General features: G+C 49.9%; 2 protein-coding genes across 2 annotated transcripts; both read left to right on the forward strand.

Annotated features, from left to right (window-relative positions):
- Positions 1–227: 227 nt before the first annotated feature.
- Positions 228–11143, forward strand: LOC148819243 (apelin receptor A-like). Its single transcript, XM_088935471.1, has 3 exons — positions 228–255; positions 2055–2726; positions 11037–11143. Exons 1-3 carry the CDS (start codon positions 228–230, stop codon positions 11141–11143), a joined length of 807 nt encoding a protein of 268 aa, XP_088791597.1.
- Positions 11144–12147: 1004 nt separating this feature from the next.
- Positions 12148–24035, forward strand: LOC148819244 (ATPase MORC2-like). The gene is made up of 10 exons (XM_088935472.1): positions 12148–12181; positions 12403–12439; positions 12567–12633; positions 16187–16297; positions 17233–17424; positions 18480–18540; positions 19406–19541; positions 20431–20607; positions 21704–21797; positions 22120–24035. Exons 1-10 carry the CDS (start codon positions 12148–12150, stop codon positions 22453–22455), a joined length of 1245 nt encoding a protein of 414 aa, XP_088791598.1. The 3' UTR covers positions 22456–24035.
- The last annotated feature ends 817 nt before the right edge of the window (positions 24036–24852 follow it).

Raw genomic sequence — 24852 nt, forward strand, 5'->3', positions numbered from 1 at the left:
GCAATAGACTGGCACAGAGCACCAAGCACAACAATGTCTTTAAACTTTAATGGGTAACAAGATACTTCTGTGTTGTTATTTATTTATGGTAAATAACGACTTGTTTATTATTACAATATTGTTTATGGTAATTTATGAAGCCAGCCTCAACCGTCTCCGTTTCCTTTATTATGATCTGTGATTCATAAGGCCTCCTGCAACTCTCCCACTTCCAAAAATGATGAACGATGAACAACTCCCCTCATAGTGGTTTGGGTAAGTAAGAGGATCCCTGGCTGACAGTTCATTTAAATCTGTTTTCACAGCACAGTCTAACACAACAAGACAAAGAAGACAGTAAGTGTTACAGGACATGAGAGTAACCTCATGTTGTTTGAGAGCGATATAGCTGTGGCGATGAAAGATTTCCTGAGTCTGCTACTTCTACACCTGGGGACACAGAGATGTCTCCCAGATGGGAGTAGTGCAACTTCACAATGGAGGGGGTGTGACACAATCCGTAACACATTCGGTCTTCTAGACTACCCCTTGTCTGGAGAGTTGATTTGACTTGTCCCAATTATTTTGCCCAACCTATTACAATCCCTGTACCAAGAACTGTACTGATGTGACCCAACCAACAAGTGAGACAGTATGTTAAGGTGCTTTGTGACTTGCTGCTCAGCTGCAGGCACAGTCACATTGTAGTTGACAGATCTCAAGAACACACCAAGAGCCTCTTGCTTGGTGCTCTCACAGCTAGAGCAAGGAAAACTCAGAAACTGAGAGTGTCCCAGAGGGAAGAAATTATGTCAAAGTTACCTCAAAATCAAATAACTTCATTGGCATGACAAATTAGTATTGTCAAAGCAGTAAAAATTAATAACCACACAAACATTAATGACAATACAATAATATTACTTGAGAGGCTTAAGTTCCTCTGTTCCTCTGGCTCACATGCAGAGATACCACTTGCTGAATCACCAGCCCCTTCCTCCAGTAGGATCAAGGGCTGTTCCAATTCTACCAGGTGTGGAAATGCTGGGATTGGAGGTGTTATTCTGAGGAAGGATGGCTTTCTAATGCCAGATGACTTCATCACTGCTTCTCCCTGGAGGCAGGAGAGTAGCATGTCCTTTCTCGGTAGCCAGGTCTGCCCGAGTTGAAGAGTTTCTATGGCTAGGCTATGGTCATGCTGCTCCTTGTCACCTCTCACCCTAGTCACACTCAGCCAGCATGTAGGGCTCCACAGCCTTCCAGCTTCAGCTGTCTGTGAGTCCCAGTGCATGAGGTAGGGTTGTTGTAATAGTCTACATTGTAACACAGCAGTACAAACTACTGCACACATAACGTGCAATCAGTGAAGGGCACTGCATTCCTCCAATTCTTATTCTTCTAAAAACCCAGGGTCTTCATTTCTGAACAGGTTCTTGAAGTTACTCTATATCGATGTTGTCTCCATCTTTAAAGAAATTATGCTAGCAAACAAATAATATTTCTCTTGAGTGATCTAGACATTTTGGTATCTTTCTGACCCCTTAATTTATTCAGCCTTCTGAACGCCTTATTTTTCCTATTAATTTAAAGCTGGAATTTGATCTACTTTTATGTGTAAGCGACACTTTTATTCCTTTGGACATGGTAAATTGCACAAAAAAAACAAAAACCTGCAGCTTCAGACTGATATGGGGATGAGGGTAACTTATATTAGCATCTCAAAATAAAAGTCTGCAATCAAAAGGATTATACAAACATGTCAAATTAAGCTAGCCTCTAATACCAATTATCTTTCCAGGGTGTAACTACAACATGAAATGGTAAACAAATTCAGTGCAGAGTTATACTCCCCAGAAATGTAGCGCTTAAGGGTATAAACTGCAAAGGTGTAACTGTTATCTGATATGAGGACATTTTAAACAAAATGAAAAGAGACCAGCAGTCACAGAGCCCATTTATGTTAATAGTTAAAGTCAAAGAGGTGAAAAACACTTGTTGTCCATACTAAATTTACCCAACCACATTTAACACACCCAAGGGTGGTGGTCACCACTATGCTTCTACCAGGTCTGTTGCAGAAAGCCCTGCTGCGTGGAAGTCCAAATCCAAGCGCAGGGCGGCAGACATTTACATCGGCAACCTGGCGCTGGCAGACCTGACCTTTGTGATCACCCTGCCCCTGTGGGCAGTGTACACTGCCATGGGCTACGACTGGCTGTTCGGGGTGGCCCTGTGCAAAATCAGCAGCTACGTGGTGCTGGTGAACATGTACGCCAGCGTCTTCTGCCTCACCTGCCTGAGCTTTGACCGCTACCTGGCCATTGTGCACTCGCTGTCCAGCACCAACCTGCGGTCCCGGCCCACCATGATCACCTCACTGGGCGTCATCTGGCTGCTGTCCGGGGTCCTGGCTGTGCCCACGCTGCTGTTCCGCACCACCCTGCGAGACGAGGCCAACAAGACCTCCTGCGGCATGGACTTCAGTCTGGTGACCCTGAACCGGGAGCACGAGTCCCTGTGGATCGCGGGCCTGAGCCTCTCCTCCTCCATCCTGGGCTTCCTGCTGCCCTTCCTGCTCATGACCGTCTTCTACTGCTTCATCGGCAGCACCGTCACCCGCCACTTCAACAACCTCCGCAAGGAGGACCAGAAGAAGCAGCGGCTGCTCAAGATCATCAAAGAAAAAGGAGCTGCTTCTCAAGAAAATTGCTCTATTGCTGACTCTCCATATGATTATCTACACATCACTAGCACCCATATCACCCTGCAACTCACAGCTGGCAGCCCACTGAAGCTAAGCAGGTGTGACCCTGGTCAGTACCTGGCTGAGAGACCTCCTGGGAGGCTAAGCAGATGTGAGCCTGGTCAGTACCTGGCCGAGAGACCTCCAGGGAAGCTAAGCTGGTGTGAGCCTGGTCAGTACCTGGCTGAGAGACCTCCAGGGAAGCTAAGCAGGTGTGAGCCGGGTCAGTACATGGCTGAGAGACCTCCAGGGAAGCTAAGCAGGTGTGAGCCTGGTCAGTAGCTGGCTGAGAGACCTTCAGGAAAGATAAGCAGGTGTGAGCCTGGTCAGAACCTGGCTGGGAGTCACGGCCTCATAATAATCCCCATCTCTGAATTGGCTACATCGCTCTGCTCTCCACCCCACTGCCATCACATCATCAGCCAGAAGTCATATCACACTGCAACTCACAGCTGGCAGCCCACTGAAGCTAATCAGGTGTGAGCCTGGTCAGTACCTGGCTGGGAGTCATGACCTCCTAATAATCCCCATCTCTGAATTAGCTACATCACTCTGCTCTCCACCCCCCTGCCATCACATCATCAGCCAGCAGCCATATCACCCTGCAACTCACAGCTGGCAGCCCACTGAAGCTAAGCAGGTGTGAGCCTGGTCAGTACCTGGCTGAGAGACCACCTGGGAAAACTAACGTTGCTGCCTGAAGAGGTGTAAGTGAGGTCAGCAGTGGGTGCTCACCCTGCAGTGTATGTGGGTCCTAATATCCCAGTAATGTCCAAGCCAGCAGCAGTATCACCCTGCAACTCACAGCTGGCAGCCCACTGAAGCTAAGCAGGTGTGAGCAAGCTGGAAGTCATGGCCTCCTAATAATCCCCATCTCTGAATTGGTTACATCACTCTGCTCTCCATCCCACTGCCATCACATCATCAGCCAGCAGCCATATCACCGTACAACTCACAGCTGGCAGCCCACTGAAGCTAAGCAGGTGTGAGCCTGGTCAGTACCTGGCTGAGAGACCTCCTGGGAAGCTAAGCAGGTGTAAGCCTGGTCAGTACCTGGATGGGAGTCAACAGCCAGCAGCCATATCACACTGCAACTCACAGCTGGCAGCCCACTGAAGCTACGCAGGTGTGAGCCTGGTCAGGACCTGGCTGAGAGACCTCCTGGGAAAACTAACGTTGCTGCCTGAAGAGGTGTTAGTGAGGTCAGCAGGGGGTGCTCACCCTGCAGTGCATGTGGGTCCTAATGTCCGAGTAATGTCCCAGCCAGCAGCCATATCGCCCTGCAACTCACAGCTGGCAGCCCACTGAAGCTAAGCAGGTGTGAGCCTGGTCAGTACCTGGATGGGAGTCAACAGCCAGCAGCCATATCACACTGCAACTCACAGTTGGCAGCCCACTGAAGCTAAGCAGGTGTGAGCCTGATCAGTACCTGGCTGAGAGACCTCCTGGGAAGCTAAACAGGTGTGAGCGTGGTCAGGAGTTGGCTGCGAGTCATGGCCTCCTAATTTCTGAATTGGCTACATCGCTCTGCTCTCCACCCCTCTGCCATTACCTCCTGGGAAAACTAACGTTGCTGCCTGAAGAGGTGTTAGTGAGGTCATCAGGCATGTGGGTCCTCCAGCCCGCTACTGACCAGGCTCACACCTGCTTAGCTACAGGGGGCTGCCAGCTGTGAGTTACAGGGTGATATGGCTGCTGGCTGGGACATTACTGGGACATTAGGACCCACATGCACTGCAGGGTGAGCACCCCTGCTGACCTCACTAACACCTCTTCAGGCAGCATCGTTAGTTTTCCCAGGGGTTCTCTCAGCCAGGTACTGACCAGGCTCACACCTGCTTAGCTTCAGTGGGTTGCCAGCTGTGAGTTGCAGTGTGATATGGCTCCTGATGTAATCGCAGGGGGGTGGAGAGCAGAGCGATGTAGCCAATTCAGAGATGGGGATTAGTAGGAGGCCATGACTCCCAGCCAGCTCCTGACCACGCTCACAACTGCTTAGCTTCCCTGGAGGTCTGTCAGCCAGGTACTGACCACGGTCACACCTGCTTAGTTTAAGTGGGTTGCCAGCTATGAGTTGCACGGTGATATGGGTGGGGTGGAGAGCAGAGTGATGTAGCCAAATCAGAGATGGGGATTATTAGGAGGCCATGGTTCCCAGCCAGGTACTGACCAGACTAACGCCTGCTTAGCTTGCCAGGAGGTCTCTCAGCCAGGTACTGACCAGGCTCACACCTGCTTAGCGTCAGTGGGTTGCCAGCTGTGAGTTGCAGGGTGATATGGCTGCTGGTTGGGACATTACTGGGACAGGCAGCAACCTTAGTTTTCCCAGGAGGTCTCTCAGCCAGGTACTGACTTAGCTTCAGTGGGCTGCCAGCTGTGAGTTGCAGGGTTATATGGGTGTTGGCTTATGATTCCCTGCCAAGTACTTACCAGGCTCACACCTGCTTAGCTTCCCAGCATGTCTCTCAGCCAGGTACTGACCAGGCTCACACCTGCTTAGCTTCCCAGCATTTCTGGCAGCCAGGTACTGACCAGGCTCACACCTGCTTAGCTTCAGTGGGCTGCCAGCTGTGAGTTGCAGGGTGATATGGCTGCTGGCTGATGATGTGATGGCAGGGGGGTGGAGAGCAGAGTGATGTAGCTAATTCAGAGATGGGGATTATTAGGAGGTCATGACTCCCAGCCAGGTACTGACCAGGCTCACACCTGATTAGCTTCAGTAGGCTGACAGCTGTGAGTTGCAGGGTGATATGGCTGCTGGCTGATGATTCCTAGCCTGGTACTGACAAGGCTCCCAGCTGCTTAGCTTCCCAGGAGGTCTCTCAGCCAGGTACTGACCAGATTAGCTTCAGTGGGCTGCCAGCTGTGAGTTGCAGGGTGATATGGCTGTTGGCTGATGATTCCCAGCCAGGTACTGACCAGGCTCACACCTGCTTAGCTTCCCACCATGTCTCTCACCCAGGTACTGACCAGCTTAGCTTTAGTGGGTTGTCACCTGTGAGTTGCAGGGTGATATGGCTGCTGGTTGGGTCATTACTGGGACATTAGGACGCACCTGCACCGCATTGTGAGCGCCCCCTGCTGACCCCACTAACACCTCTTCAGGCAGCAACCTTAGTTTTCCCAGAACGTCTCTCAGCCAGGTCTCTCAGCCCTGACCAGGGTCACAGCTGCTTAGCTTCAGTGGGCTGCCAGCTGTGAGTTGCAGGGTGATATGGCTGCTGGCTGATGATGTGATGGCAGTGGGGTGGAGAGCAGAGTGATGTAGCCAATTCAGAGATGGGGATTATTAGGAGGCCATGGTTCCCAGCCAGGAACTGACCCGACTAACGCCTGCGTAGCTTGCCAGGAGGTCTCTCAGGAGGTACTGACCAGGGTCACAGCTGCTTAGCTTCAGTGGGCTACCAGCTGTGAGTTGCAGGGTGAGATGGCTGATGATGTGATGACAGGGGGGTGGAGAGCAGAGTGATGTAGCCAATTCAGAGATGGGGATTATTAGGAGGCCATGGTTCCCAGCCAGGAACTGACCAGACTAACGCCTGCTTAGCTTGCCAGGAGGTCTCTCAGCCAGGTACTGACCAGGGTCACAGCTGCTTAGCTTCAGTGGGCTACCAGCTGTGAGTTGCAGGGTGAGATGGCTGCTGGCTGATGATATGATGGCAGTGGAGTGGAGAGCAGAGTGATGTAGCCAATTCAGAGATGGGGATTATTAGGAGGCCATGACTCCCAGCCAGGTACTGATCAGTCTTACACCTGCTTAACTTCAGTGGGGTGTCAGCTGTTAGTTGAAGGGTGATATGGCTGCTGGCTGATGATGTGAGGGTAGGGGGGTGGAAATCAGAGCGATGTAGCCAATTCAGAGATGGGGATTATTAGGAGGCCATGACTCCCAGCCAGGTACTGACCAGGCTCACACCTGCTTAGCTTCCCAGCATTTCTGTCAGCCAGGTACTGACCAGGCTCACACCTGCTTAGCTTCAGTTGGCTGCCAGCTGTGAGTTGCAGGGTGATATGGCTGCTGGTTGGGACATTAGGACCTACATGCACCGCAGTGTGAGCGCCCCCTGCAGACCCCACTAACACCTCTTCAGGCAGCAACGTTAGTTTTCCCAGGAGGTCTCTCAGCCAGGTCCTGACCAGGCTCACACCTGCGTAGCTTCAGTGGGCTGCCAGCTGTTAGTTGAAGGGTGATAAGGCTGCTGGGTGATGATGTGATGGCAGTGGGTTGGAGAAATGTAGCCAATTCAGAGATGGGGATTTTTAGGAGGCCATGACTACCAACCAGGTACTGACCAGGCTTACACCTGCTTAGCTTCAGTGGGCTGCCAGCTGTGAGTTGCAGGGTGATATGGCTGCTGGCTGTTGACTCCCATCCACGTACTGACCAGGCTCACACCTGCTTAGCTTTCCTGGAGGTCTCTCAGCCAGGTACTGACCAGGCTCACACCTGCTTAGCTGTCTTGGAGGTCTCTCAGCCAGGTACTGACCAGGCTCATACCTGCTTAACTTCAGTGGGCTGCCAGCTGTGAGTTGCAGTGTGATATGGCTTCTGGCTGATGATGTGATGGCAGTGGGGTAGAGTGCAGACTAATGTAGCCAATTCAGAGATGGGGATTATTAGGAGACCAGGACTCCCATCCAGCTACTGATGAGGCTCACACCTGCTTAGCTTCCCAGGAGGTATCTCCGCCAGCTACTGACCAGGCTAACACCTGCTTAGCTTCAGTGGGTTGCCAACTGTGAGTTGCAGGGTGATATGGCTGCTGGCTAGGACATTACTGGGACTTTAGGACCCACATGCACTGCAGGGTGAGCACCCCCTGCTGACCTCACTGACACCTTTTCAGGCAGCAACGTTAGTTTTCCCCGGAGGTAATGGCAGGGGGGTGGAGAGCAGAGCGATGTAGCCAATTCAGAAATGGGGATTATTAGGAGGCTATGACTCCCAGCCTGCTCCTGACCACGCTCACACCTGTTTAGCTTCCCTGGAGGTCTCTCAGCCAGGTACTGACCAGGCTCACACCTGCTTAGCTTCAGTGGGCTGCCAACTGTGAGTTGCAGGGTGATATGGCTTCTGGCTGATGATGTAATGGCAGTGGGGTGCAGAGGAGAGCGATGTAGCCAATGCAGAGATGGGTATTATTATGAGGCCGTGACTCCCAGCCTTGTACTGACCAGGCTCACACCTGCTTAGCTTCCCAGGATGTCTCTCAGCCAGGTACTGACCAGGCTCACATCTGCTTAGCTTCAGTGGGCTACCAGCTGTGAGTTGCAGGGTGAGATGGCTGCTGGCTGATGATATGATGGCAGTGGAGTGGAGAGCAGAGTGATGTAGCCAATTCAGAGATGGGGATTATTAGGAGGCCATGACTCCCAGCCAGGTACTGATCAGTCTTACACCTGCTTAACTTCAGTGGGGTGTCAGCTGTTAGTTGAAGGGTGATATGGCTGCTGGCTGATGATGTGAGGGTAGGGGGGTGGAAATCAGAGCGATGTAGCCAATTCAGAGATGGGGATTATTAGGAGGCCATGACTCCCAGCCAGGTACTGACCAGGCTCACACCTGCTTAGCTTCCCAGCATTTCTGTCAGCCAGGTACTGACCAGGCTCACACCTGCTTAGCTTCAGTTGGCTGCCAGCTGTGAGTTGCAGGGTGATATGGCTGCTGGTTGGGACATTAGGACCTACATGCACCGCAGTGTGAGCGCCCCCTGCAGACCCCACTAACACCTCTTCAGGCAGCAACGTTAGTTTTCCCAGGAGGTCTCTCAGCCAGGTCCTGACCAGGCTCACACCTGCGTAGCTTCAGTGGGCTGCCAGCTGTTAGTTGAAGGGTGATAAGGCTGCTGGGTGATGATGTGATGGCAGTGGGTTGGAGAAATGTAGCCAATTCAGAGATGGGGATTTTTAGGAGGCCATGACTACCAACCAGGTACTGACCAGGCTTACACCTGCTTAGCTTCAGTGGGCTGCCAGCTGTGAGTTGCAGGGTGATATGGCTGCTGGCTGTTGACTCCCATCCACGTACTGACCAGGCTCACACCTGCTTAGCTTTCCTGGAGGTCTCTCAGCCAGGTACTGACCAGGCTCACACCTGCTTAGCTGTCTGGGAGGTCTCTCAGCCAGGTACTGACCAGGCTCATACCTGCTTAACTTCAGTGGGCTGCCAGCTGTGAGTTGCAGTGTGATATGGCTTCTGGCTGATGATGTGATGGCAGTGGGGTAGAGTGCAGACTAATGTAGCCAATTCAGAGATGGGGATTATTAGGAGACCAGGACTCCCATCCAGCTACTGATGAGGCTCACACCTGCTTAGCTTCCCAGGAGGTATCTCCGCCAGCTACTGACCAGGCTAACACCTGCTTAGCTTCAGTGGGTTGCCAACTGTGAGTTGCAGGGTGATATGGCTGCTGGCTAGGACATTACTGGGACTTTAGGACCCACATGCACTGCAGGGTGAGCACCCCCTGCTGACCTCACTGACACCTTTTCAGGCAGCAACGTTAGTTTTCCCCGGAGGTAATGGCAGGGGGGTGGAGAGCAGAGCGATGTAGCCAATTCAGAAATGGGGATTATTAGGAGGCTATGACTCCCAGCCTGCTCCTGACCACGCTCACACCTGTTTAGCTTCCCTGGAGGTCTCTCAGCCAGGTACTGACCAGGCTCACACCTGCTTAGCTTCAGTGGGCTGCCAACTGTGAGTTGCAGGGTGATATGGCTTCTGGCTGATGATGTAATGGCAGTGGGGTGCAGAGGAGAGCGATGTAGCCAATGCAGAGATGGGTATTATTATGAGGCCGTGACTCCCAGCCTTGTACTGACCAGGCTCACACCTGCTTAGCTTCCCAGGATGTCTCTCAGCCAGGTACTGACCAGGCTCACATCTGCTTAGCTTCAGTGGGCTGCCAACTGTGAGTTGAAGGGTGATATTGCTGCTGGCTTGGACATTACTGGGATATTGAGTCATGGCCTCCTAATATTCCCCATCTCTGAATTGGCTACATCGCTCTGCTCTCCACCCCACTGCCATCACCTCATCACCCAGCAGCCATATCGCCCTGCAACTCACAGCTGGCAGCCCACTGAAGCTAGCCAGGTGTGAGCCTGGTCAGTACCTGGCTGAGAGACCTCCTGGGAAGCTAAGCAGGTGTGAGCCTGGTCAGTACCTGGCTGAGAGACCACCGCAGTGTGAGCGTCCCCTGCTGACCCCACTAACACCTCTTCAGGCAGCAACGTTAGTTTTCCCAGGAGGTCTCTCAGCCAGGTACTGACCAGGCTCACACCTGCTTAGCTTCAGTGGGCTGCCAGCTGGGATATTAGGACCCACTGCAGGGTGACCTCACTAACACCTCTTCAGGCAGCAACCTTAGTTTTCCCAGGAGGTCTCTCAGCCAGGTACTGACTTAGCTTCAGTGGGCTGCCAGCTGTGAGTTGCAGGGTGATATGGCTGCTGGCTGATGATGTGATGGCAGGGGGGTGGAGAGCAGAGTGATGTAGCCAATTCAGAGATGGGGATTACTAGGAGGCCAAGGTTCCCAGCCAGGTACTGACCAGACTAACGCCTGCTTAGCTTGCCTTAGCTTGAGAGACCTTGAGGAGGTCTCTCAGCCAGGTACTGACCAGGGTCACAGCTGCTTAGCTTCAGTGGGCTACCAGCTGAGAGTTGCAGGGTGATATGGCTGCTGGTTGATGATGTGATGGCAGGGGGGGTCGAGAGCAGAGTGATGTAGCCCATTCAGATGTGGGGATTATCAGAAGGCCATGACTCCCAGCCTCGTACTGACCAGGCTCACACCTGCTTAGCTTCCCAGGAGGTCTTCAGTGGGCTGCCAGCTGTGAGTTGCAGAGTGATATGGCTGCTGGTTGGGACATTACTGGGACATTAGGACCCACATGCACCGCAGTGTGAGCGCCCCCTGCTGACCCCACTAACACCTCTTCAGGCAGCAACCTTTGTTTTCCCATGAGGTCTCTCAGCCAGGTACTGACCAGGCTCACACCTGTTTAGCTTCAGTGGGCTGACAGCTGTGAGTTGTGAGTTGCAGGGTGATATGGCTGCTGGCTGATGAGGTGAGGGGAGGGGGGGTGGAAAGCAGAGCGATGTAGCCCATTCAGAGATGGGGATTATTAGGAGGCCATGACTCCCAGCCGGGTACTGACCAGGCTCTTACCTGCTTAGCTTCCCAGGAGGTCTCTCAACCAGGTACTGACCAGGCTCACACCTGCTTAGCGGTGGTGTGGGATATTACTGGGACATTAGGACCCACATGCACCGCAGTATGAGCGCCCCCTGCTGACCCCACTAACACCTCTTCAGGCAGCAACCTCAGCGCCCAGACCTCCCGCCCGGAGCCCCGTCCCCAGCAAGGCGGTGGCCACCCCGCACGTCTGGAGCGAGGGACGCTGTGTGGGGAGACCTCGTGAAATCAAACCTTTTCTCCCATTCTGGTCAGGATATTTTTTGGGAAGTTTGTTAAATTCGTCTGAGTTGTCTTTACACATGTGACCCAGCGGTGAATAGCGGCCTGTTATGCCAAATCCACTAGATGGCGCTACCTCTTAGCTGGCGGCTCCTGTCAGGTGAGTTCAGCGTTCTGCGCATGGGCAGTAGGGACTCAGAAGCAGTGAGTTACCGTTAAAAGAACCCGAAATTACTAGGGAGTTGTAACGGTAAATACGGTGTTGTTGCCCTATTTACACCCTAAATACCCGCTATATAAATGCAATTATTGCTACTATCCATGCAGTCCTTCTCTCTGTTTGTAAATGTACCCAATTTCCCCAGCCTTTGTGATGCACAGGGTTTATTTTAGTTCAAAGGAATCCTGGGTCGTGGTTGTTTGCCTGTTGGCCACAGGGGGGCGCGTGTCTGCGGAGCAAGGGGGTGTGAGCAGAGTCGGGGAAGAGCGCAGTACAGTCCCTCCACCACCACGCTGCCCTCCGCTGTCTGCGCCCTGAGCTCCGTCACTCTCCCACTCTTCTGATTCACCGCAGGCGCCGAGCCGGTCACCTTCGTCTTCTTGGGCTGCGGCTCCTCCTCCTCGCTGTTCTCTGCCTGGGGGGGGGGGGCTCTCTTGCGCTGGCTCCCTGCGGGCGTTGCCTGCTTTGCTGTGCTCTGTGCGGCGGAGGGAGAAGAGGGGAGAAGGGCTCATACAAGGCTCATACCTCTTTGCTCGGGAGCCGACAGCAGCTGGCCGTCAGCGGGAACGCTCCCCCTCTGCATGAGCAGGCTCGTACTCAGCTTGTACGCCGCAGTGTGTCAGAGCCGTCACAATCACCTACAACACATACTTCTTACACACCCAAGGAGCACTCAGTAAATCTGATGTGCTTTTGCGGTTTCGATTATCCAGAGCTGTTTTTGACATATTCGGTATTTTGTATGTGACCCAGCGGTGAATAGCGGCCTGTTATGCCAAATCCACTAGATGGCGCTACCTCTTAGCTGGCGGCTCCTGTCAGGTGAGTTCAGCGTTCTGCGCATGGGCAGTAGGGACTCAGAAGCAGTGAGTTACCGTTAAAAGACCCCGAAATTACTAGGGAGTTGTAACGGTAAATACGGTGTTGTTGCCCTATTTACCCCCTAAATGAGTATAAAGGGGCACTTCATAGGATTGAGACAAGAGTAGCGAGATGGATATTAGATTTTAACGGAGTACACTGAGGCGGTAGCCAGTTTTTAGACAACTACTCGGGCTGGGGATATCTGTTTATTGATTTGTAAGTAATGGGTTTCACATGCTCCTTGTATTTTCTGTTCCTTCGTTCTTTACAGAGATTTATGTTTAGCACCGTTTGTTAAGTGTACGCAATTGTAAGTATGATACTAATTATGGTCGTAATGTAGTTCTCAGGGAGGGCTGAGAGGTGACCCGCGCAGCCTGGGAGCGGCTTATTTCTGCCCGCGCTGCGTGGTGAGTTGTTTGAACTTCAACTGTGATGTAATTTATTTATTTTTTTGTTGTTCAGTGTAGATGCGTTTCTGTAATGGTCAGATGGAATGTAAAAAACTGTAAAACTAAACATGTTTTCTTTGTTTTCCCCTCTGCGTGAAAGAACCACTGCCGTATTGTGTGTATATAAAAATATTGTTATATGTCATTTCTTTTGTTATTTTATTTTTGTTTTTTAAACTAAGAACAGATCAGACCACATACTCACCTAGAAATAAAGAACCCCAAAATTATATTGGTGTCCTGTGCTGATTATTCTTTGCCAGGCTACACAATTTTGGTACCAGGAGTGGGGTTTCTGATAGTCTGGGGGTTCTGACTCTCACAGTAAAGCGGTGGTGCATAAAATACGGTAGTGGTGAAGACAGCTGTCCAAGGAGGCTGATAACGGACGGAGAAGGCCAGGTCCAGAGGTCCAGTGGCCAGTGTGCTGGGAACCAGACGACACCAACGGCCAGTGGAGGACGTCTTCTTGTCTCTTCAGACTCATCTGCTGAACTGTGGTATTCCAAGATTGATGTTTGCACAGAGACTGTGTTTGTGAACAGTTCCCAAAATGTCAGGTGATGACAGGGATGATGGTGCAGCAGTTGATGGTCGTGTAGTTACGGAGAATGGTAATGGTGACAACCTCCATGACTTGAGGTCTCAAGTAGAAGACCTAGTTAGAAAATATGACCAAGCCATGGCCACTATTGCTGCACTGGGTCCTGAACCAAAACGTTCATATGTGTATGTACCTAGAGAACGTAATGTACAGCCTTTTAGTGGTGATATAACTAAAGATGGTTGCTCCGTTGACGAGTTTATCGAAGAAGTTGAACGAGTAATCAGAGCCAGGGAACAGACTCCTGCTGAGCAGTATGACCTTGTGTTATCATTGTTGAAGGGTCCGGCCCTAGAAGAAGTACGTTTACGTATGGGTGGTGAATCTAGACAGGTCAGTGATATATTCAGTTACCTCAGACATGCTTTCAGGGAGAAGCGCAGTGTTTCCCAACTGTTGCAAGCCTTTTATGGCTGTAAGCAAAGGGAGGGGGAAGATCTTTGCAATTACTCTCATTCTCTCTCTCGCATGCTCGGCGCTGTGTTAAAGGTATCGCCTGATGTAGTGTCGGATGAGAAGCGAGCTATCCGAGATCAGTTCATAGAGGGGGTTAGGGATTTATCTCTATCGCCCAGGACGCTGCAACACTGCTGCTGATGCCCTCTCTAGGCAGCCATTTGCAGGGGAGCCTGAACCTGACCCTGATGATGTCGAATATGATGATTGTGTGGCTATCTGTAATGTTGTCAGCAGAGGCACACCCCTGGAGCCAGATTTGGTGGCAGCCGGTATGAAATGCTGCAAAATAAGACAGATCCGTGTTTTGGAAGCGGGAGTGGATTGTGATAACTTGAACAAGTCACAGAGTAACACCCAAACTTTCCCAGGGTATACAAAGAAGGAGCTCCGTCGGTTTCAAGATGCTGATCCCTCTCTCAGTGCTTTCCGGATGTTCTGGAATAAGTAGAGAAAACCAGGGAATAAGGAGAGATCAAAGTTGCCTAAATCTACCTTGTCTTTGTTGAAACAGTGGCACCGGGTGCGAGAGCTTGATGGGCTATTGTACAGGGTGATCGAAGATCCTCATGTTGGTGAATGTTTCCAACTCCTCCTGCCTGATTGTATGAAAGATCAAATATTGGAAAGTGTACATGACCAGATGGGTCATCAAGGAATTGAACGCACTCAGAATCTGTTGAGACAGAGATGCTTTTGGGTGGGCATGTATAATGATGTGGAACAGTGGGTCAAGAAGTGTCAATGGTGTATCCTGACCAAAATGCCACAGCCAAAAATCCAGGCACCCATCAAACCATTTATAGCTACTAGGCCTTTAGAGGTTGTCGCTGTCGACTACACGGTCCTCGAGCCAGCCTCTGATGGGCGGGAGAACGTGTTGGTAGTTACTGACGTGTTTACCAAGTTTACACAGGCTTTCCCGACTCGTGATCAGAAGGCAGACACTACAGCAAAAGTCCTCCTGAAAGAATGGTTTATGAAATTTGTATGCCCTGAAAGGTTGCATCGTGACCAGGGAAAAACCTTTGAGAGTCAGGTAGTTGCAGAGCTGTGTAAACTTTACGGAGTGAAGAAAACACGCACCAGTCCTTTCCATCCTCAAGGAAACCCACACTGTGAACGGTTCAACAGGACCCTACATGACCTTTTACGCACGTTGCCTCCTGAGAAGAAGCGCCGTTGGCCAGAACATCTGCCGGAGTTAGTCTATGCCTACAATGTGACACCTCACGCTAGTACGGGATATTCGCCTTACTTCCTTCTGTACGGAGTGCATCCTCACTTACCTGTTGATGCGTTACTGGGCCAGGAGGAGGTGCTGGATAAAAGACATGATTGGCTGGTGGTCCACCAGGAACGGTTGAACGAAGCACATGCCCGAGCTAAAGAGTACGCAGAACAAAAAGCTGCGGAAAGAGTTGCACTGCAAGAAGACAAAGTGTTCTTTCCCCCAGTCAGTGTAGGTCAGCTGGTTTATCTGAGACACAGACCGTTGGGCAGAAATAAGATACAGGATGCTTGGGGACCTACTGTGTATAGGGTGGTAGAGGTGCAGGGTACGACACACGCAGTGGAACCATTGGAAGGTGGTCCTATAAAGCGGGTACACAGGGTTAATTTAAGGCCATGTGTGGGCCCTGTCCCAGCCCCCAGGTGTGTTAGAAACCAGTCCCCCACAGGAACGTCTGTTAGTACCCTTTCAGAGTCTCCGCCAGAGTTTGTAGTGTTGGAGGAGGTTTCGCTTCCAAGATTAACTCGGGAGGTGTTCCCTGAGTCATTAGATGTTGCTAGTGATGAGGATCTCTGTGGTAGTGAATCAGAAGTGTTCTCTGAGCCTCTTAGGTTTGAACCTGCTCCTGAATCTACAGGTGCTGTGCAGGTTAGGACTGAGGCTGACACCGAGCCTTCTAGGGCTGAGCCTACTACCAGCTTCTCTCCTTGTGACCGTGTAGTAAATGTACCTACTCCTGTTCCACGCAGAAGTCGTAGGGCCAATGCTGGGGTGCACACTAATCCTTTTCATGAACCCAAGTCTGTCTGTAATGCGATCTCCTTAACTCCAGAAGTCTTTTCCCAGATGATGGCAAACTTAAGTGCTGTCCTTTTTAGGGAGGCAGTCAAGGGGGTGAAGGGTTGATAGGCACCGGGACGTTGACTATGCAGCAGGGAAGCCTGGCAAAGAATAATCAGCACAGGACACCAATATAATTTTGGGGTTCTTTATTTCTAGGTGAGTATGTGGTCTGATCTGTGCTCCTTGGGTGTGTAAGAAGTATGTGTTGTAGGTGATTGTGACGGCTCTGACACACTGCGGCGTACAAGCTGAGTACGAGCCTGCTCATGCAGAGGGGGAGCGTTCCCGCTGACGGCCAGCTGCTGTCGGCTCCCGAGCAAAGAGGTATGAGCCTTGAATGAGCCCTTCTCCCCTCTTCTCCCTCCGCCGCACAGAGCACAGCAAAGCAGGCAACGCCCGCAGGGAGCCAGCGCAAGAGAGGCCCCCCCCAGGCAGAGAACAGCGAGGAGGAGGAGGAGGAGGAGCCGCAGCCCAAGAAGACGAAGGTGACCGGCTCGGCACCTGCGGTGAATCAGAAGAGTGGGAGAGTGACGGAGCTCAGGGCGCAGACAGCGGAGGGCAGCGTGGTGGTGGAGGGAGTGTACTGCGCTCTTCCCCGACTCTGCTCACACCCCCTTGCTCCGCAGACACGCGCCCCCCTGTGGCCAACAGGCAAACAACCACGACCCAGGATTCCTTTGAACTAAAATAAACCCTGTGCATCACAAAGGCTGGGAAAATTGGGTACATTTACAAACAGAGAGAAGGACTGCATGGATAGTAGCAATAATTGCATTTATATAGCGATTTACATGTTTCCAGGAAACCCACTTTATCACCCACTGAAGTGCTGCACCTTCTTGGGTGATGCCTCTCGCCCTTTTTCAACACTATGCGGCAGATCAGGTAGAGATATGAGAACTCCCTTCTGTGGCATTAAGGGGGTGTTTTAAGACTAAAGACTAAATTAAGAACACAAGATGACAGACTTTGGGCAAAGGAGCCCAGTCGTTGTTTGGTTTTAACTGGACTTTTGCTTAGTTTTCACCTGTGTCTTTTGAGGTGTGTTTCACTGTTCATTCTGATGGATTTATGGAAATGGTTGAAAGCCAGAGTGAAATTTAGCTAGGACATCACGGGTAGCATCCCTGCTTTTAAGCACAGTGCCTCTGCATCTTTAATGACCAGCTCGTCGGGATGTCTGCTTAATATCTCATCTGAACGATGGACTTTCCTGCAGCGCGGTGTGCTTAACCAATGGAAATGTTAAAGGTGTCGCAGTTGGACCTTGAATAATGATAATATTATATCAACGTGGGGAAGGTGAGGGCCTGAGGTTTCTGCACATCCCTAAGCTCCCCTGTCTGTTCTGGTGGCGGGTGTTGTACTGGACTGCCCCTTCTCCGGAGTCACGTGCGATGTGCTGTCCTTGAATCTGCAGAGCGCTGGGAAGCAGATGCCTGGCTCCAGACGGAGGACACTCCCTCCTGCTGAGAGCACGGAGGAGGAGGAGGAAGAAGAGAAAAGGCCAAGCTCTGGCAAAAACAGGCTGGCGGCTGCAATTGCGCCCCAGGTGTTCAGAGCAGCGGCCGAGCCAAGCGCTCGGAGAGCCCAGAGCAGTGTGGTGGTGGAGGTACGCTGATCCCCCGACGGGGCGCGGTTCCGAAAAGCCCTCTAGGCGGTAGCCTCCTTCCCCCAGCACAGACAGGCGGCGGTGTCTGGTCTCAGTCGCTGCAGCAGAGCCTGGCGTGTGGCTCGTCCTGCAGCCCTCTCTCTGGCAGGCAAGGCCCGCAATTCTGCAGTTCTGTGGGTCTCAAGCTGACGTCATGCGATACTGGAAACGTGGACGCGCTATCGCAGTTTTTTAGCCAAGATTGGCAATGATGTCGGTAGCTAAAACATTTCTGTTACAGCTTGGTGCACCTGACACTTTCCGTGTCTAGAGGTGATGACATTTTATAGCTTTGCTTCGCAAATTTTCCTTTGTGATGATGACTCCTTATGATGAACCACTGCCTTTTGCCAAAATGATGTACTATACAGCAGTAAAAAAAACATAAAGCCAGAAAGAAAAGATCTAGTTGGCTGTGGCAATTGTTTTGGGGAGCAAAACATCCCAAATACTACACATCCGGCACTACACATGCATCCGGCGCCCTGATAAATTATCTAGATATGATAAAGGTTCTTGGTATTCATACATCTGAGTATCCAGATTGTGGTGTATTTAGATAAAGAATTTGATGAATTCTTTGTGCTGGTGAGAGAACGCCAGCTTTCGCTTTCTCTAGCACGCGGTGTCCTATCCGAGCTCTGAGCTCTTGGTTATTTAATTGAACCTGAAGTTTAAACTAATTGAAGCTTTTGATGCATTTCTGTTCTTGAACGTCGGAAGATGGTAAGAACAAAAACAAAAGTAACTTGAAACCTGTACCCATTTGGAGTGCATTTAAAGGCATTTTTTAGCCCTCCTCTCCTCGTAGTCGACAGGATCTGATGAACCAAATTATTACCTTCACTTAGGGTTCAGTTAAGCAGCTGGAGAGCTCATCTGGAGTGGAAACCTGGAGGCTCTGGGGCTACGGTGGGGAAAGATTTGCTCTGGCGTTTGAGACATCAGCTAGTGGTTTCATTTCCAGAGCCAGACCCTGCTGTGCTTAATGCCAGGCTTGTCTCTTGTGTTGGCAGATCACGGACAGCAATGAAGAGGAAGAAGAAGCAGGAGTGGATCTCAAGGCAGCAAAGAAAGGTGAGCAGCTCTAGAGAGCTGTAGGAATCCACAGGAGGAATGTTAAGACACTGCAGCCCAGCCAGTGGGAGAGCCTGGCCAGAGTGACTCAGACCAGTAAACCTTTGCTTTAACTGAACATTAGATAGTGTAACATGTTCTTGTACAGCATACTTTTAAATAGATTTAAAAGCCATGAATGGCAATGGAGCAGGTAAAGGGTGGGCAAATTGCTCATGGTGGGTCTTGTTTGTGTTTCAGATGCTTTAACAATTTTTTTTAATACTCGTACGTTTTAAAAAGTAAATTCTAAAATAATGCTAACCATGTAAAAAAATAATCTGTAAGATGCATACATAATAAAACAAGGTAAAAATAAATACTACATAGATTTAAAATTCAGGAATACCAATGGAGCCCTAATGACAATAATAAACTTTATTTTATATCACTCCCTTACAATTGGCTTGTCAAAGCGCTTTACAGAAAAACAATGAGAGGAAAAGCAGAATTACACAAGCTACAATGAGGGATTAGAATACAGCAAAGGGGCACACAGAGCCTAGTTAAATAAAAGCCCTTCTACATCAGTTGCTTACACGGGTGTTAGTTGCGTGTTGTATATGTATTTTTTGTCATAGCATATTTTGAGAAAAAAATGAAAAAAAAACATTCATGATTAAGCAGACATTTGGCAATAACAGACACCTCTTCTCATTTATTAGCCCACTGAGCTGAGGGTGTACTGTAATATAAGAATTCTGCCTCCACTGCGGCATCCTCGTTTGGACCGTGCGTGATTGTGCTCGCAGAGGTGAAGGGCGCGAGTCATTGCAGGGTCGCTCTTTCAGGCCGCCTACAGTGTCCCCTTTGTCTGCTGATAGAGGCTTACTAGTGGAAGTGAAGGTGAACAAGGAGTGCTTCACCGGCCGCGTCTCGTCTGTGCAAGCTGGCAAGCAGGGCGTTCTCTGGAAAGTGAAGTTTGACTACGTGCCCACTGCCATCACCCCTCGTAGCAGGTGGTAAGTATCCTTTTCCCTTCGGGAAGGCTTTCCCGAGTTCCTTACAATATGGTTGGAGTAAACCAGCAGGTAGACGGATAACGGTGTCGGATTGCCATCTCCGATTTCAGGGATTTCTTCAAGGTTTTTCTGCAGAGCACTGGTTCACAGTAGGGGAAATGGTAAAAAATGACCTGTTCCGAGGTTAACCCTGAAATATTTGAACCCTGCTGCGGAACGTTTTGGAGGCCACGCACACAAAGCAATGCATTGTCACTTCACACAAATAGAAGCAGCAGGCAATGGTGTGGAGTTTATTCTCATGGCACACTTTCTTTGACCTTTTTGCACATTTGGGCAAGAGCTTCTTTGAATAATTGAATTCTTTCCATTTCTATAAAATAGTCATGCTGGTTACATTAATCAAGGTCTTTTTGACAAGGGTAATGTAAGCAACACAGTGCTTTCTGTAATATGTCCATAACAATTACTAATCCAGTTGGAAAGGTTTTAGAATAACCTGATATTCTAGTTTTCTGTGGTGTACAGATGAGCTGTACGTGAAAAGTGATTTAAACATGCTGCCATGTTGAGGCTAGATATGCAACCACGATCCTGAGGATAGGCAACGCTGATCTAGCTGATCCTGCTCGCCAGGCGTTGATCGGCAACCCTGAGCCTGCTCACTAGGAATTGTCTAAGGCAAGGTGCAATTGGTGGACAGACAATTTTCAATAAAACGGAACGTGTCTTGGCGGCAGCAACAGCACAACTGTCTTGAATGTACTTGAGCTGCCTGCCTTCCAAAGCGGGGTATGAAATAGCCAAAGAAAAGAAGTGGTTACCAGTCCTCCAGAGCCCAGGGATGTTGTCCGTGATGCTGCTGCCCTTCTCACGGTCTTGCTGGCAGGGTGCTGAAGGGCAGTGATGATGTGCGGCTGATGCGTCCTCCAACGCCCGAGTCCCAGAGTCCCAACACCTTGGAGGACATGGAGAAGGAGGAAGGAGCCCCCACCCGAATGGAGCCCGACACCACCCAGCCCACGGCCAGCCGGGAAGTCATCGAGAGCCTGGTTGTGAGGATGAGGTAGGCCAGGGGCTGAGTAACAGGCTGCGGAGAGGGTATCCGACCGATCCTGGGGCTTCCGGACCTCTGTGGCATCCTCCCCTTTTCTAACCACTTTATCATCAGGGTCACAGGGCAGCTGGGGCCTATTTTGGCAGGCAGCAGGCAAAAGGTAGGGTACAGTCTGGACCCAGTCCATCGCAGGACACACACAGACACACACTCACACCAGGGCCAGTTGACCTACCAGTATGTCTCTGGACTGCGGGAGGAAAACCATGCAAACACTGGGAGAACATACAAACTCCACGCAGACAGCACTGTAGGAATTAAACCGGGGCAGCAATGCTAATGATAACCACGGAACAAGTAAAGGTTTATTCCATTCTTTACTTGATCCATTGCAGCCTAAGCATGCTGTTGTAGCACCCTACTTGAAAGAATGATAACCATGCTGCCCCTTCAGCGGTTTTTTATTACTTTTATCCCCATCCGATTTGGAAGTGCCAGTAGTAATTTCTGCACTGTGCAGGACCCATGAGGAAGGACACGCTTGTTCCTCTGACGCGCTCGTCCCTCGAGCGGGCCACCTTGTGGCACGAGGCACAGGGCCTTAAGGGAGAGGGCTAGTGCACATTGCCTCCCTGACTAACATCACCGCCGGCTTGCAGCTTCCCATCGCTGGAGGCGCTGATCCGCGGAGAGATTCTTCTCCGCCTCACCACGACGCCTGAATCGTCTGCACTCGGAGCATCTCTCTGTACCGGTTCAGCTGTGCAGGAGTGTCTGGCTCCCGTATATATAGAGATGTACAGGGCGATTGCAAAGTTAGTTCGCCTCTTCAAACACAGTTACCCTGCAGACTGTTCTGTGAAGCCTTGGTATTTCATACACCTACAAATGAGACCACTGGGGACTCGTGTTCTCAGGTAATCCACATTTTTTCAATGGACAAGTGAAAAGTGCTCTGATTATTCCAAGTTCGGAGAACCAAGTGTTTATGTACTTTTCCTTCAGTCTTCTCCATAGCATATTAATATCTTTCCTGTACTTTAAAGATTCTTATGGTTGCAGACACAATTCTGTAACATATTTCCCTTTGCCTTAATCCTTCCAGGATGTTGCTACGGTACTTTTTCCCTCCGGATTTCCAGATCCCTAAGGATGATGTCAACACCATGACTGCAGAGGAGCTGGTGGCTTTCCCAATGGTAGGGAGCACTCTGGGATTGAGCAGAGAGCCTGCTGACACGAGGCTGCCGTTAGATAACCATTCATCAACAGGGCATGGGGGGACGTCCAGGGTTCACCAGGGAACACTGGAAGACAGCATTGTTGGTTATATAATTGACTAGCGGTTATTACACCTTCTTACATATTCTAAATATGAAAACTCTAGAAAGTTGAATTTAACACATAAATATTTGTGTTTGTGAGGAAATTGTAAGCATAAGTTAGATATTATATCTTAATACGCGACGGTCTCGGGTGGGGCAGCTGGGCTGACGCCTGCGCCGTGCCCTGCCTCCACAGAAGGAGTATTTCCAGCAGTACGAGCTGGGGCTGCAGACGCTGTGCAATTCCTACCAGAGCCACGCAGACGCGCGGGCCCGGGCCGTGGTGGAGAAGAGCAACAGCGCCGAAGCCAGGCTCCGCGAGACGGAGGAGAAGCTGCAGAAACTGCGCAGCAACATCGTGGCTCTGCTGCAGAAAGTGCAGGAGGTGAGAGCAGCGCTGCAGCCAGGGCTGGGCTCCCACGCGCTGTTCACTCGCTGCCTGGACACGGGACAGCTCGTAAGAATTATCAGGCCACTGCTGGGAAAGTGGCACCCACTGTATCCAAGGTTTAGACCTATTCAGTTGGCGTGAAGCACCTTGGATATATCTTTCAGGCTGTCCAGCTGAATTACCTTGCTGGGGCAAATGCTACTGCTTTTAAAGTAAATAATAGTTTTATTTTCTTTGTTCATCGAATGTTGTTAGCAAGCACACGTTTCTGAAATCCCTAAAGGGTATTTTCTCCCTTTACGAGACGCACCAGACTGTACTCTTGACTGTCAGATCCGATACTTTTGTTTGGAAGTGACTCTTTTCACTTCACATTACGAATTCAAATGTAGATTTTCAGCAGTTCCGCTATAATTTTTGGCTGCATTGTGCCGAATAGCAGGCACCACAGCTTTGGCTTAATTTAATCCTCTACCTTGCGGGACATCGATATCAACACGGATGATGAGCTGGACGCCTACATTGAAGATCTGCTTACTAAGGGAGATTAAGAGACGCCTACTTCTTACGTCAGCCAAAGGGACTGATCACAGACAGCATAGCTGGCTTGGGCCCGTTCACCCTGTTCCACTTCCTGGAGTCGTCTGTTCTTCTCTTACATTGTTCTGCATTCCTAGAGACCAAGGCGTTTGTGGGCAGTGGCACTGGAGGGTCCAGGAGAAGGGGGCATCGCAGTGGTGGGTCAGTGGCTGGTTGCAGCAGCACTTTGGAAGCAAAGGAGCAGAAAGACTGCTTTTTTTTTTGCAGAAGCTCTCTCCTGCAGGGAACAGGGCTGGCACCACCCTCCCTGTGTGGGCAGTGCTCACCAACCCACCCCGAGCCTGAAAGCGAATCTGCTTTCGCTAATCTGTGGCTAAGCGGGGATGGAGGAATAACGCTAAATGGCATTAATTGTACCAAGGTAACAAAAACTACACTGCATTCAACTTTTAAGGACAGCCAATTGAAAGGGCAGAGGAGGCTGGAGGATGCTGTTTGGTTGTGGACCAAAGTAGCCTACGGAGATTGAGCTGAGCTGGGAGAACCGTCTTCTGCTTCCAAAGAAACTAAGATACCTTGCCTGGATGGCTGTGGTGTTCTCCTGGACCCAGGGAAAATGTGACTTTTACAGCTGAGCTCCAGTCTGTTAACATATTTCTGTTGGACGACTGTTTATGAAAAGCGCATCACCTTCCCCACGGTTTTTAAATTCCTAATTTTTAGTTATCACAGTTCAAAATTTCTACATTTTACCTAAAATAACGTAAGCTTTCTTTGGACTGTTTGTTGTTGTCTGTGACAACTTCACGTCAGGTCTTGCTCAGACTAAAGCTAAACCAGTAATGACCATTGTCAGAAAGTCACTATCGCACTCCCATTGTTGCATCTGCTGTTAAAAAAACAGATTTTCAAAGTAAGGTAAGACTGCTTTGTATATACCACAGGGTTTTTAAATAGCCATACAAAAACAGAGCAGGTAATAACTGCGAACTAATCATTCTGGATTTTTTCCAACTGTAGCTGATTTCAAGGATGTTAGCCATCATAGTCTACTGTGATGATGTGCATAAGATAACAGGGTTTCTTTGAGGCTGTCGTCTTGTGAAATACCATCTGTACTCTGATTTTTATTCTTGATGCAGTCACCTGTTCTCCAAATTAAATCCAAACTTTTAACTAAATGCAGGGTGCAATTTCCCGCTGGTTTTTTGACTGCTGTTTTCCGTTTGTCAGAAGCTTTTACTCCTCACTGCGGAAAGCAGCCTTCGATCTAGATGGGGAAATGTCTGTGAACAGGTGGATTGAAGTCTGGGTTTAATACAGGAAACTTCTACACAGTTTTGTGCTATAAATCCACTTGCAGATGAAAGGATCATTGTTAGTTTCCCAGCTTTAAATTATAGTTTTTCTAGCTACGTTTGAGCCCAGCAGGATCAGATTTTGCTCTTTTGGGGTCTGTTAAAGGCACAAGAAATAGTGCCACAATTGTTCCCTTAACAAGATTAGAGCATGTATATGAATAGGTCAGGAAATAATACTATCTGTAAAGTGTAAACTGTATAACTAGTGTTAACAGTCCATCTTTGTTGTTGCCTGTTCTCAGTTTTGATTACAGCCTGTTAACCGTTGTAATCCAGCCTGATTGACCCATATACGTTTCTTGGGTTCTGTGATTTGCAGCCTGAACAGTCTGCCTGCTGGGATCTGTTAACTGTCCATGTTCATGTTGAGAGGACAGTTCAACACCTTCAAAAGAAATACAGTTTATCAACCAAAAGTGTGGGCTACCTCCACAGGGATGCCCTCAAGCCAAAGTGTTTACTGGATTATCAGTATAATGTTTTTATTTCAGTCCAATCTGATTAATACACCAAATTCCAACTCATGGTTGTGTTCAACACATTGAAGGAGGATCATTTCAATTTCAGATTACCCAGAAACAGGCTAATGTGCGTACAGTTCAGTATACAATTTTTTCTGATCCTCTGCCTTCTCTGA

The sequence above is a fragment of the Atractosteus spatula genome, chromosome 17, assembly GCF_055471065.1.
Source record: "Atractosteus spatula isolate fAtrSpa1 chromosome 17, fAtrSpa1.hap1, whole genome shotgun sequence".
NCBI classification, from domain to species: Eukaryota; Metazoa; Chordata; class Actinopteri; order Semionotiformes; family Lepisosteidae; genus Atractosteus; species Atractosteus spatula.